General features: G+C 39.4%; 1 protein-coding gene across 2 annotated transcripts in view; it reads right to left on the minus strand.

Moving 5' to 3' along the window:
- Positions 1–23,505, minus strand: part of BRINP3 (BMP/retinoic acid inducible neural specific 3) — a 213,920-nt gene that overhangs the window by 40,664 nt on the left and 149,751 nt on the right. For both annotated transcript variants that reach the window (XM_056356486.1, XM_056356485.1), the window contains one exon: positions 22,326–22,562. In XM_056356486.1, coding sequence (XP_056212461.1) covers positions 22,326–22,562 — 237 coding nt within the window. The remainder of the gene's footprint in view (positions 1–22,325; positions 22,563–23,505) is intronic.

The following is a 23,505-nucleotide window of genomic DNA, read 5'->3' on the forward strand; positions in this document are numbered from 1 at the left end:
CATGAAGGATCAGACTTTCAAAAGTATTTAGAATTGAAATGGAGCCTTTCAAAGCATTTTATGGTAATTTGACACTTCAAAAATGTCCTCATAACTTCTTTTTGACTCGTATCTCCACCTCTAAAGCGGTAAAAAGGGGTTCTCAAATCACAGGACCACTGTTACTGTGGACATTCTGTGTTTTCTGCTTGTTCTGGTAGCTCCATCCCCACAATATGTAGACTGAATCTTATTAACAGAACTGTATTAATCAGTGAATCTATTTGCATAAGTAGGATAATTTACATGTTGATTAATAAGTTTTGAACCTAAATAAACTTCCATTTAAAAGGGCTCTAATTACTGGGGAAAAAAATGAGAAAATGAGCAGCACACTTGAATGCAAGTTTATCCCTTTTCTTTGTTGTTTCCGTAGATCAGTACATTTGCCTGCCTGCCTTCCTGCCTGCTGCTGTCCTCCCATCCTTCACAACCCATTTTTATTTTTTTTCCAGCTTGTTCCTGCAGTGAAGTCACTTATCCCACAGTTTAGATTTCACCCTGCCAGATGCTCCTTTTGGGTAGTCTGCACTTCAGCAGACTCTGTGAATGTAATGATCCAACTGACTGAAGCAGCCTCTCTAAAAACTAGAGTTTATCATAATATTTAACATTGCTATGATTTTAGGTTGCTTGTGGGAGAGAGCTGATTGGGGAAAATGTCTGTTCGCATGAAAGAATACTTGATTACCATCATTGTTCGTAAGCCTTTTGATTTTAGCTTTGGCTTTAGTTTAGCTTTTTTAATAATGTTTTTACACATAGAAGGCCAAAATATTTTATTTTTATTGGTGGAGAAGAAAGATCTTTTCTAAACGAGCTGGAGTGACCCTCGTCCACATCCTGAGGGGCACAGGGCCATGATGAAATAGGACAGCCCTATTGTGGCATAGTATTTTCTGTGATGGATGAAGATTCATCAGGGAAAAAAAAGCATTGAAAGGCCTTCTGGAAAGTAAAAAATTAAAGGTAAGGGGCAAAGATGATGACTTTATATCTAATAAAGTTGTTTTAATAATTCATCTGAGAGCTCTTCATGTTATTCATTTTCTCCTCATGCCTCCCTCTGGGTATTAGTTGTCCATTATTCTCCCCTTGAGGACAACACCGCTGCCCCTCTGGTGGACCTGCGTACAAATTAGGGGACTGAGGAAAGGAATTGTTTCTTTATTTTATCAAGTATTCTGAATCTCTAATCTTTTGATTTTTCCCTTTCCTAATTTTGTGTAAGAAGTGGGCTCTTACCCTCTGTCCAAAAAGAATAAGTATCTGTTCCTGGGTTTGTAGCTTAATAATTGGAATTAATAGGAGTATTTAATAAATTCTACATTATCAGATGAGCGTCTCTGTGAGTCTTACTGTAGTTTTGGGAAAACCAGTTCCCCGTTTTCCCCTTCTCGAGTGACAATTTTGCCTTTGTCTCCTCATACTACACTTCCCAGTCCTCGCTTCCATTCAAGGCTTGCACAGATGCTGTGGGAGAGGGTCATGTCTGACTTGTGCAAAGTGTAAAGGAAGGGAAGCACAGTCCCATTGCTTGGGAAAGCCTTCCAAGACTAAAGAGTGCATTTTGAAATTTAACAAACTGGTATTAAAAAAAAAAAAAAAAAGAAAGGAATTAATAGGAAGTAAGGTTAACTGAACAGCTACAAAGTGTGTCCTTTGGCAAAGCGCAGATCTGCAGATTGTATAAATCGGCCAAACTCTACTGACTTCAGAGGAGTGTACTGATATACCTAGGGAGGATCAGATCCAAAAGCCACATTCCTGACTACCTGTTTTAATCACTAACTTCTTATTTTCCTTCTGTTCCTCTGAGACACTGGTATATCTACTTAAACTCCATTTCAGGAAGCCAAAAATAAACCCAAATCCCTGAGGACAGAATAGACTCAGAAGATGCCTTTTCAGTTTTCATATTGCTGTAATAACTTATTTAAGAAACATTGTCAATTTGCTGTCCTTTGCACAATGGCAATAAGCTCTACAGCTAACAACTAATCGGATGCAGTGTTTAGAAGTGATAAGGATCCTTAACTTGTAATGCAAAAGCATTTTCAATAAGAAAATGCTTCTTTTTCTCCCTGTAATAAACATCGCCTTTGACTATCCCTGCGCCCTGTATGATCATGCTAATGAGCACCATAATGCAGGTAAAAGAGAGAGAGAGATAAAAAGAGCATGGTTACATAGTGCCTTCTGCGAAAAAGAGTGGAAAAGATAATGTGCTCATATCTTAAACAGACACATTTCATGATCTGTGAAACTACAACATGAACTCCTAACACTGAGAGATGATTAAACTATTACACTCTAATCAACACATTGCACCAGCCATTCCTGAGGATTAACAGCCAGTATTACAGTGCTGGGGGCCATAGAAATTGATACTTTGAAAACACTATACTTGATACCACATATGATATGATTTCAGCACTTTCTCATATATTTTCACATGGGTTCCACATGCAATACTATTTCTTCATATTCTTAACTAATTGCAATTAACAGAGGAATATTTAAAACTATATGCAGTGGTTGATCAAACAAGTTTAACTTTCATTTGATGGCTGGTCATGTCTGTTTTTCACTTCCCCCTTTCTGCAAAGTAAATCTTTGTATTAACGGTGTCTAGAAATTGAAATGGCATACTATATTGCAGCAGCAAAGAATAAATGGAAAATATCACAATGGGAGCAAATATTATTGCTGAAATCAGATGAACTTCAGACATATTTAGGCTGTAAGAAATACCTGGAGCTACTTAGCTTCTAACTTGGATTCTCAGTGCTATTCAGTGTCAGAGCAGGGCTCAGTGTTGAATACAACGATTAACATTCTGCATATAGAGCTAGCAAAGGCCAGAAAAATACAAATCAAAGGATTTGACAATGCTCTACTACAAGGAAAAAAGGTGCCTGTTCTGCATTGGAAAAGAATAGGACCCCTGATTTCTCTTCTATGAACATTTTGCATAACCCTGATATTTTGTATTACAAGACCTGTGCAAGACTATCACCTACACAACCATGCACATTTCTGTTTTCATTTCAGTTGAGGATGAGTGGGGTTTTTTAACTTTTCCAGGCTATCAAAATGTTTTGTGTTAGCTTGTTTCCTAACCCTTTTGGAGGATCTTTGGAAGCATCTTGGAAGTCAACATATTTATACCAGCCTGGGAACTCAGAACCCTGGGTTAATAATTGTACCCCAGGCTGACGTCTGACTGTGCAGTGCAATGCTAGCAATATTAAAATGCCATATACTATCACTGCTCTTTCTTCTCTTACTTTCTTTACATTAAACAAAGTAAGTCCATGACTGAGCTTTTGAACTGTCATTCTTTTTTTCTTCTTTTTTTTTTTTTTTTAATTATATAGCCACTGTTTCCCCGAACAGATACTATTTCTAGTCTACAGGTGTTGGAATCAGAGGGGTTTCCTCCTCACAGCCCAAGACACACCCTGTGTAAAGGCAGAGAACAATCTCAGCTTCTGCAGTCAGGATAACATGAGCAGTAGTATAAAATAGCTTCTTTAAGTCACAGCTTGTGTCTGAGGACGTCTCAGTAATGTACTGTATGGAAGATCAAAATTCCTGAGTCCCTTAATAAGTAGGAACATTCAAATTTGACATGGATTTCTAAGAAAGAAAAAAAAAATACACATAGATCTTTTTTTTTTCTTTTTTTTTTTTTCTGTTGGCTCTGTATTATGGCTGAAATGAATGACAGCATAATTGTACAAGTGAAGAAATTAAGGGAGGAGGCAATCTAAATGCAGTTTGGAAGAACGTAAAGCAAAACACAATTTGAAAATATCCTGCATTTGATGATGTGTCAAGAAAGACATTGTTTCACAGCAAGGTAGACTGAAAGAAATTTCATCCATCTTTTCTCAGTCTCTAGAAAAGACCTTCTGGGATACGATCAAGTTTTATTCTGTCATTTAATTTCATGTCATATTCTGATGAGCTCTTCTACCTAAAATGAAACAGTTTAATCTTATGGCATCAAAACATTTAGTATTGGAGATTAAAACATAATGTTTCAGTAAATGTAGAAAGCTGTCTAACTGTGGATTAGATAGTCTAACCTAAACTTAATTTTAATATATTTACCAATATTCTAATATGGAAAAAGCAATGATATTATCTCAGCAAAAGCAACCTGACAATAACTGAAAAAGTATTTTTTTATGGCCACTTTAAGAATCTTTTATTGAGTGAAACATACCATTGAAAATAGGCTTATATATATGCCATGTACTTTCTAAAGTAAGTAAGAATTTGGACTGTAGCAGTTTTTCCATGTAATGAATAGTAAAAGGATGTCTGCAGAAGAAACCCCCTTTTTAACATCTTATTATCATGTCAAAAATCTACCATGAGGCAGCAATTGAAATGGGCTTTGTCATTTCTCTAAATGATGATTTAATGAAACAGTTTTCTCCCTTATTTATCTAAGAGTAACAATAAAAATACTTTGACAAACTTTGGAGTAAATAAAATGGTGTATGTTCATTAGTTTAATTGCCAGTGTTTGTGACACTTCAGCGTCGTCTGTAAAATCTATGCATCTGCCATTTGTGCGTACATCTTCTTCTATCAAGCTCCTTTAACTTGCTCCGAAGGTATTAAAATTCTGCCATCACAGTCTAGAAGTGTGCAATACCTCACATAAAAACTGGTCTGCTTTGGCTCCAACAATGTTACAGTGAGCTTAAGGAAAATTGACAAAAATTGGCCAGTCTTTAACAAGGGTGGGATAATGTATGTCGGAATGAAACTTGTGCAGTCTGACATGCTAGTTCAAACGAGAGTGTTTCATCCAATTTCAGAATTAGCTGAAGTGATTCCACGTTGTACATTGCATTTAATCTTTTCTCATATTTATAATGAAAACTACTTGCAAATGACTGGTGCTTTTTATAGACCACTACTACTTTGAGATGCCATCTCCCTTCTTAAAATGTAATTATATGATCAGATGTTAATTCAGGTTTGATGTGACCTTGGGTGGTCTCTAGTTCAACCTCTTGCTCTAAGTAGGTCTTCTCTGACATCAGATCAGGTTGTTCAGGGTTTGGTCCAGTGTGGTCTTGGAAACTTCTGTGGATGGAGACAGCGCAACCTTTCTGGGTAACCAGGAATCAGCTGGCCTCATGGAGAAAAGGTTTCTCCCTATTTCCATTCTGAACCTCTCTTGTTCTGGTTTATGGCTGCTGTCTCTCACCATACAGAGCCTGTATGCTTGATTTCCTCCCTGCAGACAAAGGGGCTGCTTTGAGTCCCCCTGAAGCCCCCATGCCCAAGGCTGACCAAGCCTTCCTCCTGTGGCTTCTCCTTCCAGGGTGGGTGTTCATGCCTCAACTGCTCTGGGGACATCGCCGACTGTGCTTCAATTTGCCAGCGCCTTTCCTGTACTGTGAAGCCCCAAACCGGGTGCAGTATCTGAATGTGGTCTAACAAGTACTGAGGCTAATCCCCTTCTTCATCTCCTGGTCATGCTCCTGGTCATACCACCCAGGATGCTCTTGCCCTTGGTGCTGTCAGGCCACTACATCCTCCCCTCCGCCTGTTGCCAAAGGCCCTAGGAACTTTCCTGCAGAGCTGCTCCTGACTAGGTAGGTCTGAGGCAGGGCTTTGCATTTGTCCTTGTAGAACTTCATCAGGTTCCTGTTGCCACATTCCAGAAGCCTGTCCAGGTCCCCCTGGATGGCATCCCTGTTCTTAAGCATATCATCTAGTTCTGTTCCTGTCCCCCAGCCTCAAACTCTTATCATCTGCAAGGTTGATGAGAGTGTACTTCATTTCCTCCTCCAGGTCAGAAGGCAAACAGAGCAAGTCCTGGAACAGATCCTTGCTGTATTCCACTTGCCACTGGTCTTCAGGTAGGATATGTGACCCGCTAACCCTACCCTCTGTCTCCCACAATATTCTGGTATCCAAGTTAAGATACAGTGGTCTGGATGGAAGGACAAATAGATGGGTAAAAATCCAGTTGCATGACCAGGTTCCATGTCCAGTGTCTTGTTAAAACTGAGGTAAACAACATCCATCCATAAATCAGCATTTTATCATAGATAGAATGAGGTGGGTCAGACATGATTTACCCAGTCACCATCTTCTCCCTCACATCCCTTGTGCTAGTTTAACCTTGGCTGGCTGCCCGCTGCTACCCAGCTGCTCTCTCACTCTCCCTTGTCAACAGGACAGGGTGATAAAATAAGATGAAAAAGCTCATGGGTTGAGATAAGGACAAGGAGATGACTTACCAGTTACTGACATGGGCAAAACTGACTCAACTTTGGGAAGATTAATTTATTGCCAATTAAAAACAGAGTAGGATAGTAAGGAGTGAACTAAAAAAAAAAAAAAAAAAAGACAAGCCTAAGAATACCTTCCCTCCAGCCCATCCTTCTTCCAAATCTCAACTTCACTCCTTACATTCCCAACTCTTCTACATACAAACAGTGCAGGGGAATGGAGAATGGGGATTGCAGCCAGTTCATAAAACTTCATCTCTGGCATTCCTTCCTTCTCGTGCTGTTCCTCTGTTCTGGTGTAGGATCCCTTCCTCAGGATACAGCCCTTCACAAACTGCTCCAGTTTGGGTCCCTTCCACAGTCCTTCACGAACACACTGCTGCTGCATGGGGTCCTCTCCACAGGCTGCAGCTTCCCTCAGTGCCTCTCCACCTGCTGCAGAGTGGGGTCCCCCATGGGCTGCAGATGGATATCTGTTCCACTGTGGTCCTTCATGGGCTGCAGGGGGACAACCTTTTTCACCACGGTCTTCTCCACAGGCTGAAGGTGAATCTCTGGTCTGGGACCTGGAGAATCTCCTCCCTTCTTCACCAGTCTTGGTGTCTGCAGGGCTGTTTCTCTCACATTTTCTCCCTCCTCTCTCTCTCAGCTGCTTTGTAGTGGTTTTTACCCTTTCTTAAATATGCTGTCACAGAGGCACCACCAGTGCTGCTGATGGGCTCAGCTTTGGGCAGTGGTCAGTCTGCTCTGGAGCCACTGGCACTGGCTCTGTCTGACACTGGGGCAGCACCTGGTGTCTTCTCAAAACAGGCCACCCCTGCAGCCCCACAACTACCAAAACCTCACCACATAAACCCAACACATCTCCAGAAATGTGGCCCAAGAGGACTCCATCTATTTTCCCAGGGACCAAAGTGAAGCTGATAAATCAGTAGTTCCCTGGATCATCCTTTAAGACTTTTTTGATGATTAGCATATTTGCCTTTCTCCAGACATCAGGAAAGTTCCCCAGCCTCCATGATCTCTCAAAACTAACAGTGAGGGAGGCCTTACATGGATATTATCCAGCTCTCTCAAAACCCATAGATACGTCTGTTGAATCCCATGGACTATCAAGAGTCAAGTTCTCTCAAATAACCCTTGATTCCACCATTACTCACTGCTGGTAGCTCCTTTTCCCCTTGAATCCCCTTACTAAGCTCAAGGACCTGGCATATTTGTTGATGAAGACTGAGGGCAAAGAAGGCATTTTGTGAAGACCAGGTCTACATTCTTCTGTTTTTCTTACCCATTACTTTCCAGATCCTGAACACCAACACACAAGGTTGCCATTGGTTATCCCACCCTCAGATAGCACTTCCTCATTAGGGAATAGCCAGCCCAGCTCTGTGCCACTCCTGTTGATTCATCCAGTATCTGTATCAAAGTGTTATTCCTGACACCTTCCAAAACTTCCTTGACTACTTATGTCCCACAGTGTTGGTTTTTCAGCAGATGTCAGGGAGGTTATAATTACCCACAAGAAGCAGAGTCTGTGATCCAGGTGTATCCTTGAGACGCTTAAGGAAGGCTTCATGCACTTCTTCACGTTGACTGGGTAGTCTATAAAACACTCCCACCACAATGTCCCCCCTGCTAGCCTCTCCTCTGACCCTGACCTACAAGCTTTCATCGCTGTGGTCCAGCCAGTAACATAGCTCCACACGTCCGAGCTACACCTTAACACATAGGGCAACTACCACCCTCATCGTCCCCGCCTGCCTTTCCTGATGAACATGTCTCTACACCCCACAGTATCACAGTCAGGCAAGATGTCCCACCTGTCTCTGCTGTCCTAACAGTGCTGTGCCTCTCTGAACACGCGTAGAGTACTGATTCGTTCTGCTCATTTCACAGGCTGAGTGTGTTTGGGTAGGCGTACTTGAAGGGCATTTCCATCTGCCCTGTTTAATCGTTACTCTTGTTACTGTCACCCTGAACTATTGTATTCCTAAGAAAGGTTCTCCCTTTACTTGGTAGAACCAAGAAGACACCACATGGGCCTGAGCCATGTAGTCACTCCTGATACACTCCAGCTCTCCTCTGGCAGTACTGATCATGCTCGTATGGATGAGCAGCAAGGGATAATAGTCTAAGATGAGCCAAATGAGCCTCAGCAGTCTCTTCTCAACTTCCCAGCTCAAAAGTCCCCAGAAAATCTCCCCAGAGAGCAGGTCAAGTTGGCAGAGGGGGATCTGCATCTTCAAATGCCATTAACCATTGCTTTTCAGTACATGCATGTGGGTCAGGCTTGGCTGGTTCTGATGGCTCCCCAGGACACTGAACCTACTCTGCAGTCACAGATCTGCAGCAGAAGTCACAAGGCTCCTGTTCCCCTGTCCTGACAGTCTGCACTTGCCACTTGATGGAGTACAGACTCTGGCCACCCATCACGTGCAGCTGAGGGTTCAGATGCTTGGCTCCTCCAGGTCTCTGTGAAGATCCTACCTGGTTTTTCCATCTTTCCCAGTGCTTTGCAGAGGGAATACTATTCCCTCTCCAAGGAGTGATCCATGAGATGAAGTTCAAAAGGCAAGTGCCTGTAATAATGCCTTTCCAGGTTCCTGCCTCTCAGAGGAAAAACTAAAACTACTTAAGGTTTTTGAAGCGTTACATTAAATGAGAAATTTCAGCTGCAGTTTTAATTCAGTTGGGGTGTGGTGTTTGTTTTTTTTTTTAATGTTTTTTTTTTTGTTTGTTTTGGTGGGTTTTTTTCTGAAATAACCTGTCTCCTTGTCTTTACTCATCATTTGTCTACACCTGGTTTTAATATCGCTCCAGCCTTCCTTTGGCACAATTCATTTTAACAGCAAGCCAAAATAAACAGATAGCTTTACATAAGGAAAACCAGCAATGCTCAGAGCCAACAAGAAATATTCAGACCAAAAGCTTTCATTGAAAAACACTAAGGGAATATCTCTAGTAACTCCTGCAACCTATTCACCTACAGAAAAGATGACACGCAGCAGCAAAGAAAGTCATCCCACCCTGCTCTGCCAATTTGCTTAACCTCTGTGCCTGTTTCAGCACTGACCTTATCTGCTGATGCTGTAAATAAGCCTACTATTTAATATAAATACTGGTTTATATTTGTTATAGTTTAGAAGCGGGAAAGAAGACTATCAATTAATTTCACACAAAGGCTAAGGAGCGCTGCTAACGCTATTCATTTCAGAACAAAGGCAGCTCTTAAGTAGAACTGTGCAGAGAATAGAAAATCCATTTTGTGAAAGGATTTTTAGCCTTCCAAAATTAGAATGCAACCTAAATCTTTTGAAATTCTCTAAAATTCTCCAAATGTCTCTAATTTATCTGAAATCCTCTAAAAGGAACATTGCAAAGTTTTCTTGTTTTACTTTGCTTTGAATCAGTCAAAATACTTCAACTTGACAGCAAGAGATTTTACATTTTTATGTCAACCTTTAATTTCCTGCTATAGCATGAACGTTATAAAGTAAGGAATGACAAAATAAATGAACATTTCTAAATGAAGGTCAAAGCGCTTTACTGTATTCTGTTAAAATAATATTTTGCAATTATTGAAAGATTATTCCTGATCTGTTTTTGTTTGTGTTTGTTTTTTTTTTTTTAAAAAGAAACAGCTTCCTCAATATTTTGTGATATTCTTTAGATAAATCTTTGTCTCTCCTGCACTTCAACTGTCTTCTGTTTAGACTGCAAATTCTTCATAGAAGAGCCTGTCTCTTATTACATCTTTATAGGGCAGTTGGCACAATAGACCTCAAGTTTAATTGTTGTCATGTATTACAAATAATAATAATAAATTTGCTTATGGCTCCAGGGAACTGCATACTCCTTGGAGTCCTCCATGGTAGCTGCAATTAGCATGAGGAGCAAGAGTTCTGGTAGGAAAGATCTCATAATCCCCAACAGTTTATCACACTTTTTATATAATGTATGTGAAAAACCTTCTACACTAAAACAATGTGACAATGGTATTCTAATTCCTTTCCCATAACTATGCCTTTAATTGTAATCAGGGCAATAAATATGACAGCAATTCAAATACCAGTGTCAGCTGTAAATTGAAACCTCAAACCACCAAGCTGGTAGTCTGAGAGAATAAAAAGCAATAGGACCTACATTTCAAATGGCTGGATACGATTGCTGTTCAATAAAGTGCTGCCTCAATATGGTGTAGATATTACTAAGGAGATTTATAAAAGATATATGTTTTTTAAAATATCCTACCATTATTCAAAAGCCTGGAGAAAACAAAGTACTAAAATGAACATATATTTGTTTTTATGTTTCAGTGAATTTTAGCTGTTCATGATGCATTACATAATTTGTCAAAGAAGTAGCAGCTGTGTTCCAAGAAATACATGTTTGAAAATAATCCAATTCAAGGAGGCATAAGACTGCAGCTTGAAACAACCTTATTTCTTCACAGAAAAGATAGTAAAGCTGAATTTTCCTTCCCTTCTCTCCTCCCCATGTAGACTAAATCATTCCACTCTCCCTATAATTAAAACATTTGCTCCTCCAAAATAAATGAGCTCTCCTTTAAACTTGCTGAAGGACAAAGGGAAGGAAAGAAATGTATGTGCTCGCAGGATATGGGCTGCATGTGTAAGAGCAGAGAAGCTCGACCCTTACTATGGGACAGGCTACTTGAACTGGTGCAATCCAGCTGCTGTGTGAGCCTCAGGGGAAGCAACTTTTTATGATTCTTTCAGCGGGATAGGCTTGTGGGGCTTTTCCAGTTGGCTTTCCTTTCTGAATTGAGGAATGCTGCAGGAATAGCTCCTCCAAACCCCAGGCTTTGCCAGGAGGAAAGCACAGGTGAAGGTGGAATTGGCAGGGAACAGAGATCTTCTGATGGTTCATTAATACATTGTTTGTGAAGAACTATTCTGCAAATGTTACAGTACTGCTGGTTTTGCATATGTGTTACATATGTTTATATATATAGGCATGTTATACGCATATATATATAACTAATGTAAGCAATGTCAACCTGTTATAGGAACAGGACACCACAGATCCTGCCCTCACAAGCCCTGGGATTCTCTTGGTGCCCAGATAACAAGGAAAAAATTGCAGAGTCAAAATTTGTAGTAAAGATAGAATATCATCATGCAAATCATGGATTAATTCTGAAGTTTTACGAGGCAGGAGACAGTAACCTTCCCTAGACCCTGCTGAGAGCTAGAAGGACTCACATTTCCTATAATCAAGAAGGACTTGTTTCTTATTCTGAATTTAATATGACCTTGACAGCAAGTTCACTTTTCAGAAACCAAAAAGCCAGGCTCCAACAGCTGTCTCTGTAAATCTCAGCATTTGAAGGACATTCCCTTAATCCTGTCAGTTTTTCTTTTGGGTGTGATTTTGGTTCATTGCTCTTTTAAAAATATTTGTATCGCTACCCTTCAAAAGGATGTTCCTTGCAATTCATTGTAAGCTTTCAAGAAATAAACTCTCAAAAATGTATCTATGGGTTATTTTGGAATTTTTTGTAAACATTTTGATCATTTGAACATGGCTTACAAGTATTCCTGCAATATGATTGTTCCAATTTCTATCCAGTGCTAGCTATTATTAACTTTCTATAGCATATAATGTAAATGCATATAATGCAAAGGACATAATTCTTATGCGTAGATTTAGACATAACCTCTGTCACCCCAAAAGTTACCTTACTTGTTCTTGGTCATGCTGGCAACTCCTGCAGTTTGAAACCTGGGTAAGCTGCATAAACACGTAATGTATCACAGAAGGATAGTTCAGGGAAGAGAATGAGTGAAACTGAAAAGTGTTCTTGGAAAACACATTCAAGTAAATAACCCGTGTTAAGCGGTTACAAGAGAAGATGTAAGAAGCTATGAATCAGAACAGACAACGCTGCCCTAGAAGAAAAAAGGGGCCACAGAGTGACATCCCTCTTAATAAAGAAAGTCCAAAGCTGCCAAGGCAGATTGGAATTCCACCAAGAATGAGGTTTTTTGTCACTAGCTTTGAAGGGAATTACATTATGTCCTGTACATGGTGGACATAAGCAGAATTATATTAGATCAAACCTTCTGCTCCTCCTCTTATTACAATGTCATCACAATGTTTAAAGTGCCTGAGAATGCAATGCCATATAAAAGTTTTGTAAGTTGATTTGCCAGGTGCTGGTTTAGCAGGAGTCATATAATGCTTTTAGTTCTGGAACAGGGGCAACAATACTGATGGCACCCGCTTGGCTGTACCTTCATTTTTGGAGTAGGAGATGAACAATTTAGACACGGACTCCCTGAAGAAATTATGCACGTACCACCTGTTCATTTTATTAAAACAGTGACACCTCCACAGGGGTGGGAGAGGTAGGGGCAGGGGGGGAACATTGGTCACAGAAGGAATGACAGCTTGGTGTATCTGTTCATGCTATTGATTACACTTCCTGACAACCACATGGGGAAGTTAATTACTGGGAGGCAAATTAACACCCTTGCAAGATAATAGAGAAAACAATAATTATATTAAGAACTCAGGGGGCTAAGTTTTCTTGGCCTTGAGCCTGAAGCTGTAAGCACTGTTTTAAAGAAAACCACCGCTCTATTGCTCAGGGGCAAATAGTTTGAGCCATATTGATTGAAGTCTTTATTCGCAGTGATTAAAAAGCACCTTCAACTGCCAGTGAGTCTGTTCGGACTTTCACAAGGAGTCTTTCAATTAAGATTTCAAACGAGACTCACTTTGCATCGCAATCGGTCTGTTCTGGTCAGCAGAGAGACAGCCCGTGCTACCTGGCTGACCCGTGCCGCCATGCCTGCTGCGCACTGTGCACAGCGCGCTCACGAGGGCCCTTGCGCCAGCATGTTCTCCCACCCTTCTGAATCAATGGGAACAAAGCTTCTTGGAGAGCCAGCTTAACTTTGTTGATTTTATATGAATAGGAGAAATCCTCCAGCATTCCGTTTTACTTCCAGATTTCATCTGAGCATACGCTACATGCATTGGAATTGAAAGATGGTAACTGGAAAAGCGGTAACGTGTCACCAGACTGTGGTGACAGGGAACTTCCAGTGGAAACTGTCCTCACCGCAAATGACAGCGTGGGGCTCTAAATCTACACTCTGTCTCCAACGCCAAATTAAACCTGGTCATCTTGCAATGTTATTTAAGATTTGGGATCTCAACACCGAGTCTGAAAGTCAGTCTGGGCACTTCTCTTCCATTATAATTGCAAGAAGTTTCTTCTGATCAGAGCGTACATACAGCAACATCTATGTTTAAACTGACATTTCCAAATAAAAGCTGCAGTTACCTTCTGTCCTTTTAATCAGTTTTAGTAATATGGAACAGGTGTAAATGAGACATTTGGTGCACTACCTATGTTTTCAAATGTCTACCTTAGAATGCAGTGCCTCTTTTTCCTTTGTTTTTTTTCCTTTCCTGCTTTTCTCCTGTACCAGAAGGATGATAGGGAAACCTATAAACATCAAGATAATCTTTACCTAGCGATTAAAAGGTAGTCTGAAATTTTTTAAAATAACATCACTGTAGTTTAAACAAGAATTATTGAGGGCATTGCTTAGATCTTAGGGTTCCCTAATTACTCCTATCTTAGGGTTCCCTAATTACTGCTGGTAATAACGGAGAAGGTTATTACCCAGGTTGATGCCCGCATGATGCAGTCATTCTGCAGGCTTGGCAGCTGGGAAGAATTACCTTTTTACTTGTCAGCTAGGTGACTTTGATTTGACGATAGTGAGAGGCAACAAAAGGGAATCCCATGGTGCCCACTTTTGCTAAAGCAGTTTTTGGAAAGAATTTGTGCCAGAGGAATAGCAAAAATCTGTGACTTATTGGGATGGCAAATAAAGTTTTATTGGATTTTTCTGACTACACGGAAGGATTGTTAAGGTTCAACATCACAGACTAAATGCAGACATGCTGTAGTTTTGCTGGATTCATCCATCAGAAAGAACCTGACACACGATAATCATAGTAATATTTTAAAATGCTTCTCTGATGCAGAGGAGGAGAAAGAATGAACCACATGATTGACACTGGTTGCATTCCTTAATGCACCGCTGGGATATATTAATATAATTCGCAATTAAGATGATCCCAGAACTTCAGCTGACAACAGTGTATGAAATTATGAAAAAGCAAGTAATTATCTGATGATGCAAACTTCTTTCCCCCAGGTTTCCTGTGTCTTTATGCTGTGATTCACATTTGATCTTGAAGGTTTGGATTTGTCCTTGGCTCTCATCATAACACATTCTGTCAACCAGATGTCTAAGATTTCTGTCTTCAGCACTGGACAATCTATTTAAATTTATTTACATTATTTAAATTTTTAAAATTTTAACTGTAAATTTATTCTATTTAAATCTATGTTAAAAATTTAACTTTACATTTTGTTTAACTACCTGGTATTGTGTCTGCTTTATTAAAGCATATTTTATTTTTTTTTAGCAAATCAAATAAGTTTGATTACTATCCACGTCTGCTATTTTTTATTTGTTACTCAAATCGACTGAAAGAAAAAAACTTGAAGAGAAGTATTACTATGTGCTTGGCATCTAAGAGTCTCTACATGCAGGAATAATGACTATAAAATTGTCTTTCCTGAGAAAAATTAGGAGAATGGTGTAGATTTTGAGATCAAATATGATCACTTGCTATGGATGTATGCACTGACTGTGTGATTGTCATACCCAGTCTTTGACTTTGGAACAATCTTAGAATTCCTCCTTTACAGCTTCTTTACAGCCTCAATAATCATAAAGACAATGTTGCCCATCTGTAGCAAATTCATAAGGCTAGCAGAGGGTGTAAAGACTTTTCCCCTGAGCATCTGCACTTCCACGTCAGTGCCAATTGTCATTTCCAGTCTTGATTTTACTGCATTTTAGCACAGTTTCCAGGCTAAGCATGGGAAATCACCTTCACTGTAAGAACAGGGATCTTCATCCTTCACAAGAAACAATAACACAGTTTTGAAGCCTGGAGTCAGCACACAGTGCTATTTTATAAAGACATGGAGTAAGACCACAAATGGTGGGTCAGTCTTTTGAGAAATTGTGACTCAGATGACTCAGATGTCTGTACAGCAAGACCACCATCAATCCCAAAATCCAAAGTATGAATTGAAACATATTCTGTCCTTTAGGAGCATTCAATAGTAAAAATATTGGCCACGATTGCATATGAGTTTCAAATTATTCAGGTCTAGATTAACTTCAAGTGAGAGAACACTAATTCTTCAATTTTTCCAAGACCAACTTCGGACTTCTGTTGCACTTGATTTTAATAAAACAGGTTTGCATATCCATGAAGTAGATGTGCTTGCTGAAGAGAGCCTTTCTTGTTTCAAAGTTGGCATTTTAAAGTATTCTTGTATTTTGTGTAGGAAAATACGAACTGAAGAAGAGACACAGCTCTGTAAGTGTATCATCAAGACATGATGGCTTTCCACATTTTGCAGTTTTGAAGATGGAGACACAAATTCATGATGCTATTAAGTGGATAATTCTCTAAATCTCACTGAAGATTGTGGAATGGTGGAGATGATCTCTCCTATTACTTTCTGTAGATTTTACATAAAAGTAATTATATACAACGCAAATGCTACCCCCCAAAAAAAAGAATGGGATGCCTGAACTTCCTCATCTTCAGTATTACTGATATTTAGTTCAGTAATAAGCTTGTCATCTCCACTGTTAGAACCTGCTTTCTTCAACCCTTTAAATCCCATTCTTTTCTACAAGGGATTTTGGGAACATCATTAATTCCATCATTATAGAGAAATGGAAAAATATAATTGAACTGAGGAAGCAGGACTCTAAAGTCTCAAAAGCAATCTATGCTGATGCAAACAAGAAAACTTTGGTAACTTTCTGTGTAGTGCTATATATTAACTGAGGATTCAGATCTAATTTTTAGGTGAACCTTTCAAAACTGGATTTTTGAGATGATTTAAGTCAGTACATGTAAAGGGTAACCAATGCTCAATAGCAAGACATCCTGGAGTTATTAAGGAATTATGAAATGCTTTAGACATGAAGTCCAAATCCAGTGAATCCAGGGATTTAAGAAGAAATAGCTTGCAACAGCAATTCATTTCAGCTAGTACTTTACAATCAAAGCAGTGGTGCAGGATGGATGTACAATGAAAAATAGTTTCAGCAAATATTAATGTGAGAGTTAGTATTAATTTACTTCGGTTGCACTTATACCACTTGCACTTTCTGTGATACTGAAAATTACCTTTTGAAATATCTCTATAGACAGATACAGAAGTGATTGAAAAAATCAGAACCCATATTTTGAGAAGTTTGTCTTTTAAAGCTGTAGGATACATTTCAAAATAGTTACAGTATAACTTTTGATATTTAATTATGCCTATGAAAGAAGCACAAACAGTTTTTGTGTTTGGTGGGTCAAACTCTTCAAGGCCCTGAATGGCTCAGGCTCTGATCTAGTTAAGCTGATGCTGAACATCTCAGCACACAAGTCAAATCTGTGAAGTTAATGGGCTACAAATTATTAAAATAAGCACATATTTCACCGCTACACTGAATCACCTTTAAATCCATCTGTGACAGTAAAATTTCTGTCCGATTTGTTGCAGGCCTGCTATTTCCTTCCACAGTATTTTGTATTTAAACTAAATGTTTGAAAGAATAAGTTTTCAATTTCAAAGCTACTTTGAAAACATACCTCATTATATTTGTTGCACGTCTCCTCCTCCTATGCCTTTCAAGGAAATATTCCAAAAGAGATTTTGTTGCCTTCAAGTGCAAAAGGAAATCAGCTCCTCAGCACTTGGGAAATATGCAAAGACAAGGCAGCAAGCTGCCATTGCATGTGAGCTATGTGAAAATAAATGCTTGTACAGAAGATTTTATTTTCATGTTTCCAGGAGGTCTCATAAATGCTAGCAATAAAAAAAGAAATTACAAAAATGCACTTTTGCCATCTTCTATTGTTTGAGCAACCCTATCAGCCATGTTCGTATTTATTTTTATAGCCTTTTTAATTTAGAAAAATGAAATCAAGTTGCAACATGGACTGTTACAAATTTATTTTAGATATCACTGAGCAGACCACCTTAAAAGAAAATTGCTGTCATTTAAATTGTTTAAATGAAGAGGCCAGATTTCCAAAGGCACATAGCAGCCAGTCACACCAGGATTATGGCACAGACAATGCATGATCATATTCTTATCACTTGCTGTCAGAATCCAGAGCCTGTAGATGTTTTTGTGCGTCATGTGGGTCATAATCTCTGTAAAATGCTAAGTTGCCAGTCACTCACTGACAGAGTTAGAACTTGCTTCTTTGTGCGTTAAGTCTTGCCAAGAGAGTCCCCAAAACTTCCAAAATCAGTGATGTTTAACAACACAGCATATTCACTAACACCATCTCCAACACAGCTGTAACCATAGGCTGTGAGAGTCCTACATATTTCAAAAATTTTAGATTTTTTCCAAGGAATCTTTTGACCCTCTGTACTGTGTGAAACTAATTACCACTTGAGCAGTTAGGTCAAAGCTTGCTCCTGAAAGGGCAAGATAAAGTTTACTGATAGGATGAAGCAGGAGAAGGAGCTGGACAAGTACCTGCTCCTACTATTAGAGGCAGAAGGGGTACAGGAAAAAAGGCAACATTAAAAGAACAACACATTAAAAAGGTGGGGAGGGCTGCAGGCATACTAGCGAGGATTGCAGTGCTTTAACGTAGGTGGATTCCATATTCTGGAATCTCAATGAAATGTGGTTTGTGATGACAGCAAGTCAACTAGATTATCTAGTCATCCTTTTAAGCTGCACATTGCTGCAAAAGCCTAGTTCCATGAACATTAAGAAAGGATAAACGAAACGCTGCTTGTCTCCATTACAGGTGAAATGTCTAGGCCATGTGGTAGATGATAAGAACACAGCTTCTTGGAATGATGTTCTCAGAGAAAACTTTGTTTTCACATTAATTCAGCCAAAGGCCTCAAGAAACTAATGAAATTTGTTAATAAAGGTTGAACAGCTTTAGTATAGATTTTTGATAAGGAAACAGCTGCTCATTTGCAAGGGTACTAAGCTGAGTCTGGAGGCCACAAGATATGGTAAAGAATAAGCAGATGCTTCAGACTAAACAATTCAAGTAGCCCTTGAAACTTCTTTGAGAACTTAGTACATACCCTGATGTTAAGAGGTTACACGAAGCTCATTGAGTTAATAGTGATCAAGTATGTATTGCTGGAGGGCAGCTAGAGAGATGAAAAAGGCAGCCAGATTTACTGAGAGATAAATAACATACTGCTCCATGTCCGCCAAAATAAGATTTGAGTAGTTAAAAGCTGCCAGAAGAGCCTGAGTCAAATGAAATCTGCACATAAGGATGGATGAATGACACATTCTGAACTGGAATGTTTGGTCATCTGATCTGTGATAATCAGGGTTGCTCAAGAGGAAATTGTCACTACCAGCAAATCCAACCTGCAGACCAGAGTCCTTCTATGTGAAGTCAGCCTGGTGTCCATCAGGACCCCCAGGTCCTTTTCTTCCAAGCTGCGTTCCAGCTGGGTGGCCCCAGCATGTCCTGGTGCCGGGCGCAGGGCTCCCTGGGTGCAGGGCTTTGCATTTCTGGCTGAACTTCACGAGGTTCCTGATGTGGTACATGCTTTCTTTTCACCCAACATTACATTCGCCTCAAAGGTCCCCTTGTTGCAGTTCGACTTGCGTGTATAGAGCGGTCATACGAGGTTATTGCCTTTTTGCAGCTGTAATTGTAGTGTTCAGGACCTTTGACTTTTAACTAAGTACACACATTTTTCTTTCACATCTCATAATTTAAAAGGCAAAACAATAACATAAACTGCCTAATTTGGAAGAGAACAGTAGGCTGTAGAGAAAAGAGTCCTATTCATGGTTTGGGGGTTTCTTTTCTTCTGCTTTTTTTGGTTTGTTTTTTATTTTTTCCTCTGGAAATTCAGATGGAGGGTTTCAAAGACACAAACTAAATTTAGCTACCCATTGATTTCAAATGGGATTTGGGCACTGAAGAAGTACCATTTTTTTGTTTTAAAAAATCTGTTCCTCTGTTGTTTTATCTTGAACAGACAGAAGGAGAGATATCACCGACAGTAAACAAACCATCTTAAATAGAATATTTTCTTTTTCCATTTAGGTTAAATTCTGGCCACAGATAATTTGCATGACCTCAGGTGAACCCAGTAAGTATTCAGGTCTCCATGAGGGGAAAAAATTTGTTTCTGGATTCAGAGGACTATTTTGTTATATGTAAGGTAAGGAAGGGTTTGGAAGGCAGAAAAATTAGAAAGTTACTACACTTGTATTTAACTTTTCTTGAACCTGGAATTCATACTGTCAAAGAATGGAATTCATTCACTCACTTTTCTGCAGTTAGCAGCAGATTATATGAACCAGTTGTCAATGATCTGTATTATCCTGTCCCTTGTCGACTCAGACTCTAATTACTAAATAATCTGCCCTTCTTTTATCACCTAATTTGGAAGAAAGTAGTAGGCTGTAGAGAAAACAACTCTTTTCTAGCTAATTTATTTTTATTTTAAATTGATTTGCATAAAACAACATGCTCTTATCTCAGAAGCTTTAGACAAAGACTGAAGGATATATATCCCACATCAAAGTTATAAAACATGAATTTCATTTAATAAAGGGTACTTTTGTTCTCAGAATATGCTATTAACATGAATCAGATCATGCTGATATTTGTTAATAGTGTTTTTCATAGTTTAAATGTTGCACAGGCTTTGAATTTCTCAGGATGTGTCTCAGCAATCACTGTGGCTAGAAATGCTTGCAGACCACGTGTGACAGTACTCGAAGAGCTGTTCAGATGGTAATATATAAATTATAGGGGGGAGGTGAATGGGCATTGACTAACCTATCTATCAAAGGTTTACATGCCAACTGTTTTTTGACAAAATACAGATCCATACACGTACAAGGTTACCTATCCCATCTTTCCATTATCTGTATTCAAAACAGTTTATAAGGTAAAAGCAGAGATTTTGTTAGATACCTATGAGATGTGGAAGTCATGTTTTCTATGTTTTTTAGATTAAAAATTCTTTCAATAAATCTAAGGCTAAAAGAATGGGTATGGCATATGCTAATAATCTCTATTTCACACTTTTACTAACCACGCCTACTAACAATTACCTAATCGACAGATGTATGTGAAGTTTCCATTTTAGTGAATCACACGGCATAGCTAAAGAGCCTTTTTAAAAATCTAACTCTTACCCATTTTTCCCCTGACATTCATGTCTTGATCCTAAATATAGGACTATACGTGTAGCTGACAGCTATTCAAACTTGTAAGTGATGTGATGCCCCTATACAGCTTGCTGTAAGAATCCTCCACAGGTTCAGATATGTGTGCTCTTTCTGCTTAACTAAAATTGGTATTAAGTAGGTGCCATCAAATGACATTCTTCAGCCGCTAAACAGTGTAACAGCCCATTCAAATAGGACAAACTATGGTAAACAAAACTGTGCCCTTCTGCAAAGTCAATATGTTTGTCCTAATTTGCAAAGTAGTAAATGATAGCATGGCTCCATAAATGCTTAAAGATGTCATAATAGTCATCGAGAAAATGCCACAAATGTACATAAAAACAAAACATGGATTCATGCTTTTGTAATTAAAGAACTCTGTGATCCTCCGAGGAGAAATATTGTAAGTTCTGGTGTTCTCATGCAAAAAGAGACCAGGCTGAGAAAAGCTCCTGAGATCTTCCAAACACTCGGATGTAGGCATCAGATCTCACTAAAGGTTATGACGGCAATTTCAGCTGATATAGGGACTTCTGAAATTCTCAACCTTGAGCTGAGAAATCAGACTTTAACATTAAAACAACAGCAAAAAAATGAGTGTATACAATGCACTGTTCCCAGTTAAGTATTGTACTGATACTTCTTCTCTCCTAAACTCTCACCATGGCCACTGTACAGTCTTCTTCCCTCTCTTCTGCTGACTCATTCTCTTTCTCCAACACAACTCACTAAAAATTGTGGGGTTTTATTTTTTTTTTTCTGCTTCTTCCTTATCTCCCTCATTTTTTAATTTTTTTTTTCCCCTCGGTGATTTTTCCCAGGTCTGCTGAGCTCTCCTTACTTTTCCCACCATCTGGCTAGACAGCTGTTGCTGATACTACTGAGTGAGTGAGTTGTGAAAACAGTTGTTCAGAAGCTGATTTTACCTGCGGTTCCCATTCTCTACGGGACTGGAAGTTCTGATGATCAGGACAGATGAAATGATGTATGAAACAAAGCTTGATGCTTTGAAGAAAACTCATGTGGCACAAATGTGTTGTAGTGACAACATGGATAAATCCAGTTTAAACAGAAATCATACAAAGAAGCAAGCTGCCAACTACAATGAAATGAACTATTAACTACTTGGTAAATCAAGGGCCGGCTATGCTTTCCAAGCCAGCTTCATGGTATTGCTGGAGGGACAGGATAAGGGGGAGGTGCCACAGAAACTTGGACCCAACACTGAAAAATGGATGTGAAATGAATCAGCTCTTTCAGCTGCATTACAGAACAAAAATACAGAATACCCATATAAAGTCTGCAACCTGGCTTTGTTCCTCATTTGTTCTGCTTTCTGCCTGCTCCAGTAAACCTCTTGCTCCAATAGGGACCAAGTTCTCACAGGCTTGGGCTCCACAAAGTATAGCAGATATTGTACAGAATCACAGAATTACACAGTTCTATGAATTCTAGAATATAGGAGATTACTCAAACACAGCTGCCTAAATCCTAATGCAATTACAGACTGCTGATCATCCCAATGTGAGGACACTTACTATCAGAAAGTTATAATAATTAAGACTGAGATCCAGGATGCACTTAAAAATGTTTAGCTCTAGATGTACAAACCATGCTGGAAATTTCAGATGGAGTCTGTTGTATAAATACTTTTTCTGAGATACAGCCAAACAGACAAAAATTTTACAAAACATCTCACCAGATTCTTCAAATTCATTGTTGTATGCATTCCAAGTCTCACTTATGCGGAGCAGATTTTCTTCCATGGCTTGAATGTCCATGTAGGGACAGTTGCACTCTGGGAATTTGGGACCACACTGGCACCAGCAGTCATTATCCTTGCAGATGAACTCCCCCTCTGAATTGCAGGCGATATAGCTCAGAGCTGCCTGGACAAAATGTTCTTGCAGATACTCGGGCAGGATGACCTGAAGACCTGAAGGAGATAGAGTAAGCACTATGTTATGAAATGTAACGGAATGCTTGAGCCAAGCATCTTCCCTGACCCACGTGAAAAAAAAAAAAAAAATACTGTATGGCTGATTTAGGACAATTTACTCATCTGTCTAGCATTTGCACTGTCATATATTTCCTTCCTTAAGAATTAATTTCAGATATATCCCTCATATTTCCCTCAGTATGGAACAACTGTTCCACCAACCAGTGACCTGTGTTCCTCAGAGCATTTACTGGTGTGATTTCTTTCTAGGGGGATTGTCAGGAACAGAAAGAAAGGATTACATCAACTTTTCCTTGTAAAGAATTGCTGAATGAACAGCCTCAGCAGTAGGGAAGCATGCAGCTGAATCATAATCTTGCTACTGGCAGCTAATGCAAATTTTGAGAGTGCTGATGAAAGGAAAGCAGCCCTGAAAGACAGAGTAAAGAGACAGTATAATCAGAAAAAGAGGTGTGAAGGTAAACATTCCCATTCTGTATTGGACTTGTTTTCCATGTTGCCTGTGAGACAAGATATAGTTTGTCTAAATAACTCTAGTTATCTCTTCATCATTCTGTAGAGACAAATGAAGATGAATAGGAAAAATTGGGTTGGGGGAAATTTTAAAGAAATAAAATTCAGCTGATATTACTTTTCTTATAACATTGGTATTTCATTGCTAAAAGACAGCCAATTGAATAAGTGTCCTGGTTTTGGCTGGGACAGGGTTAATTTTCTGCCTAGCAGCTGGCTTGGTGCTGTGCTGGGATTTGGTGTGAGAGCCCTGCTGATAGCACACCGGTGTGTTTGGTTGTTGCCGGGTCGTGTTTATACCGAGTCAAGGACTTTTCAGTTCCTCTGGCCCTGCCAGCGAGGGGGCTGGGGGGGCACGAGGAGCTGGGAGGGGGCACAGCCAGGACAGCTGACCCGAGCTAGCCAG

This window comes from Falco biarmicus, chromosome 11 (genome assembly GCF_023638135.1).
Source record: "Falco biarmicus isolate bFalBia1 chromosome 11, bFalBia1.pri, whole genome shotgun sequence".
Classification (NCBI taxonomy): Eukaryota; Metazoa; Chordata; class Aves; order Falconiformes; family Falconidae; genus Falco; species Falco biarmicus.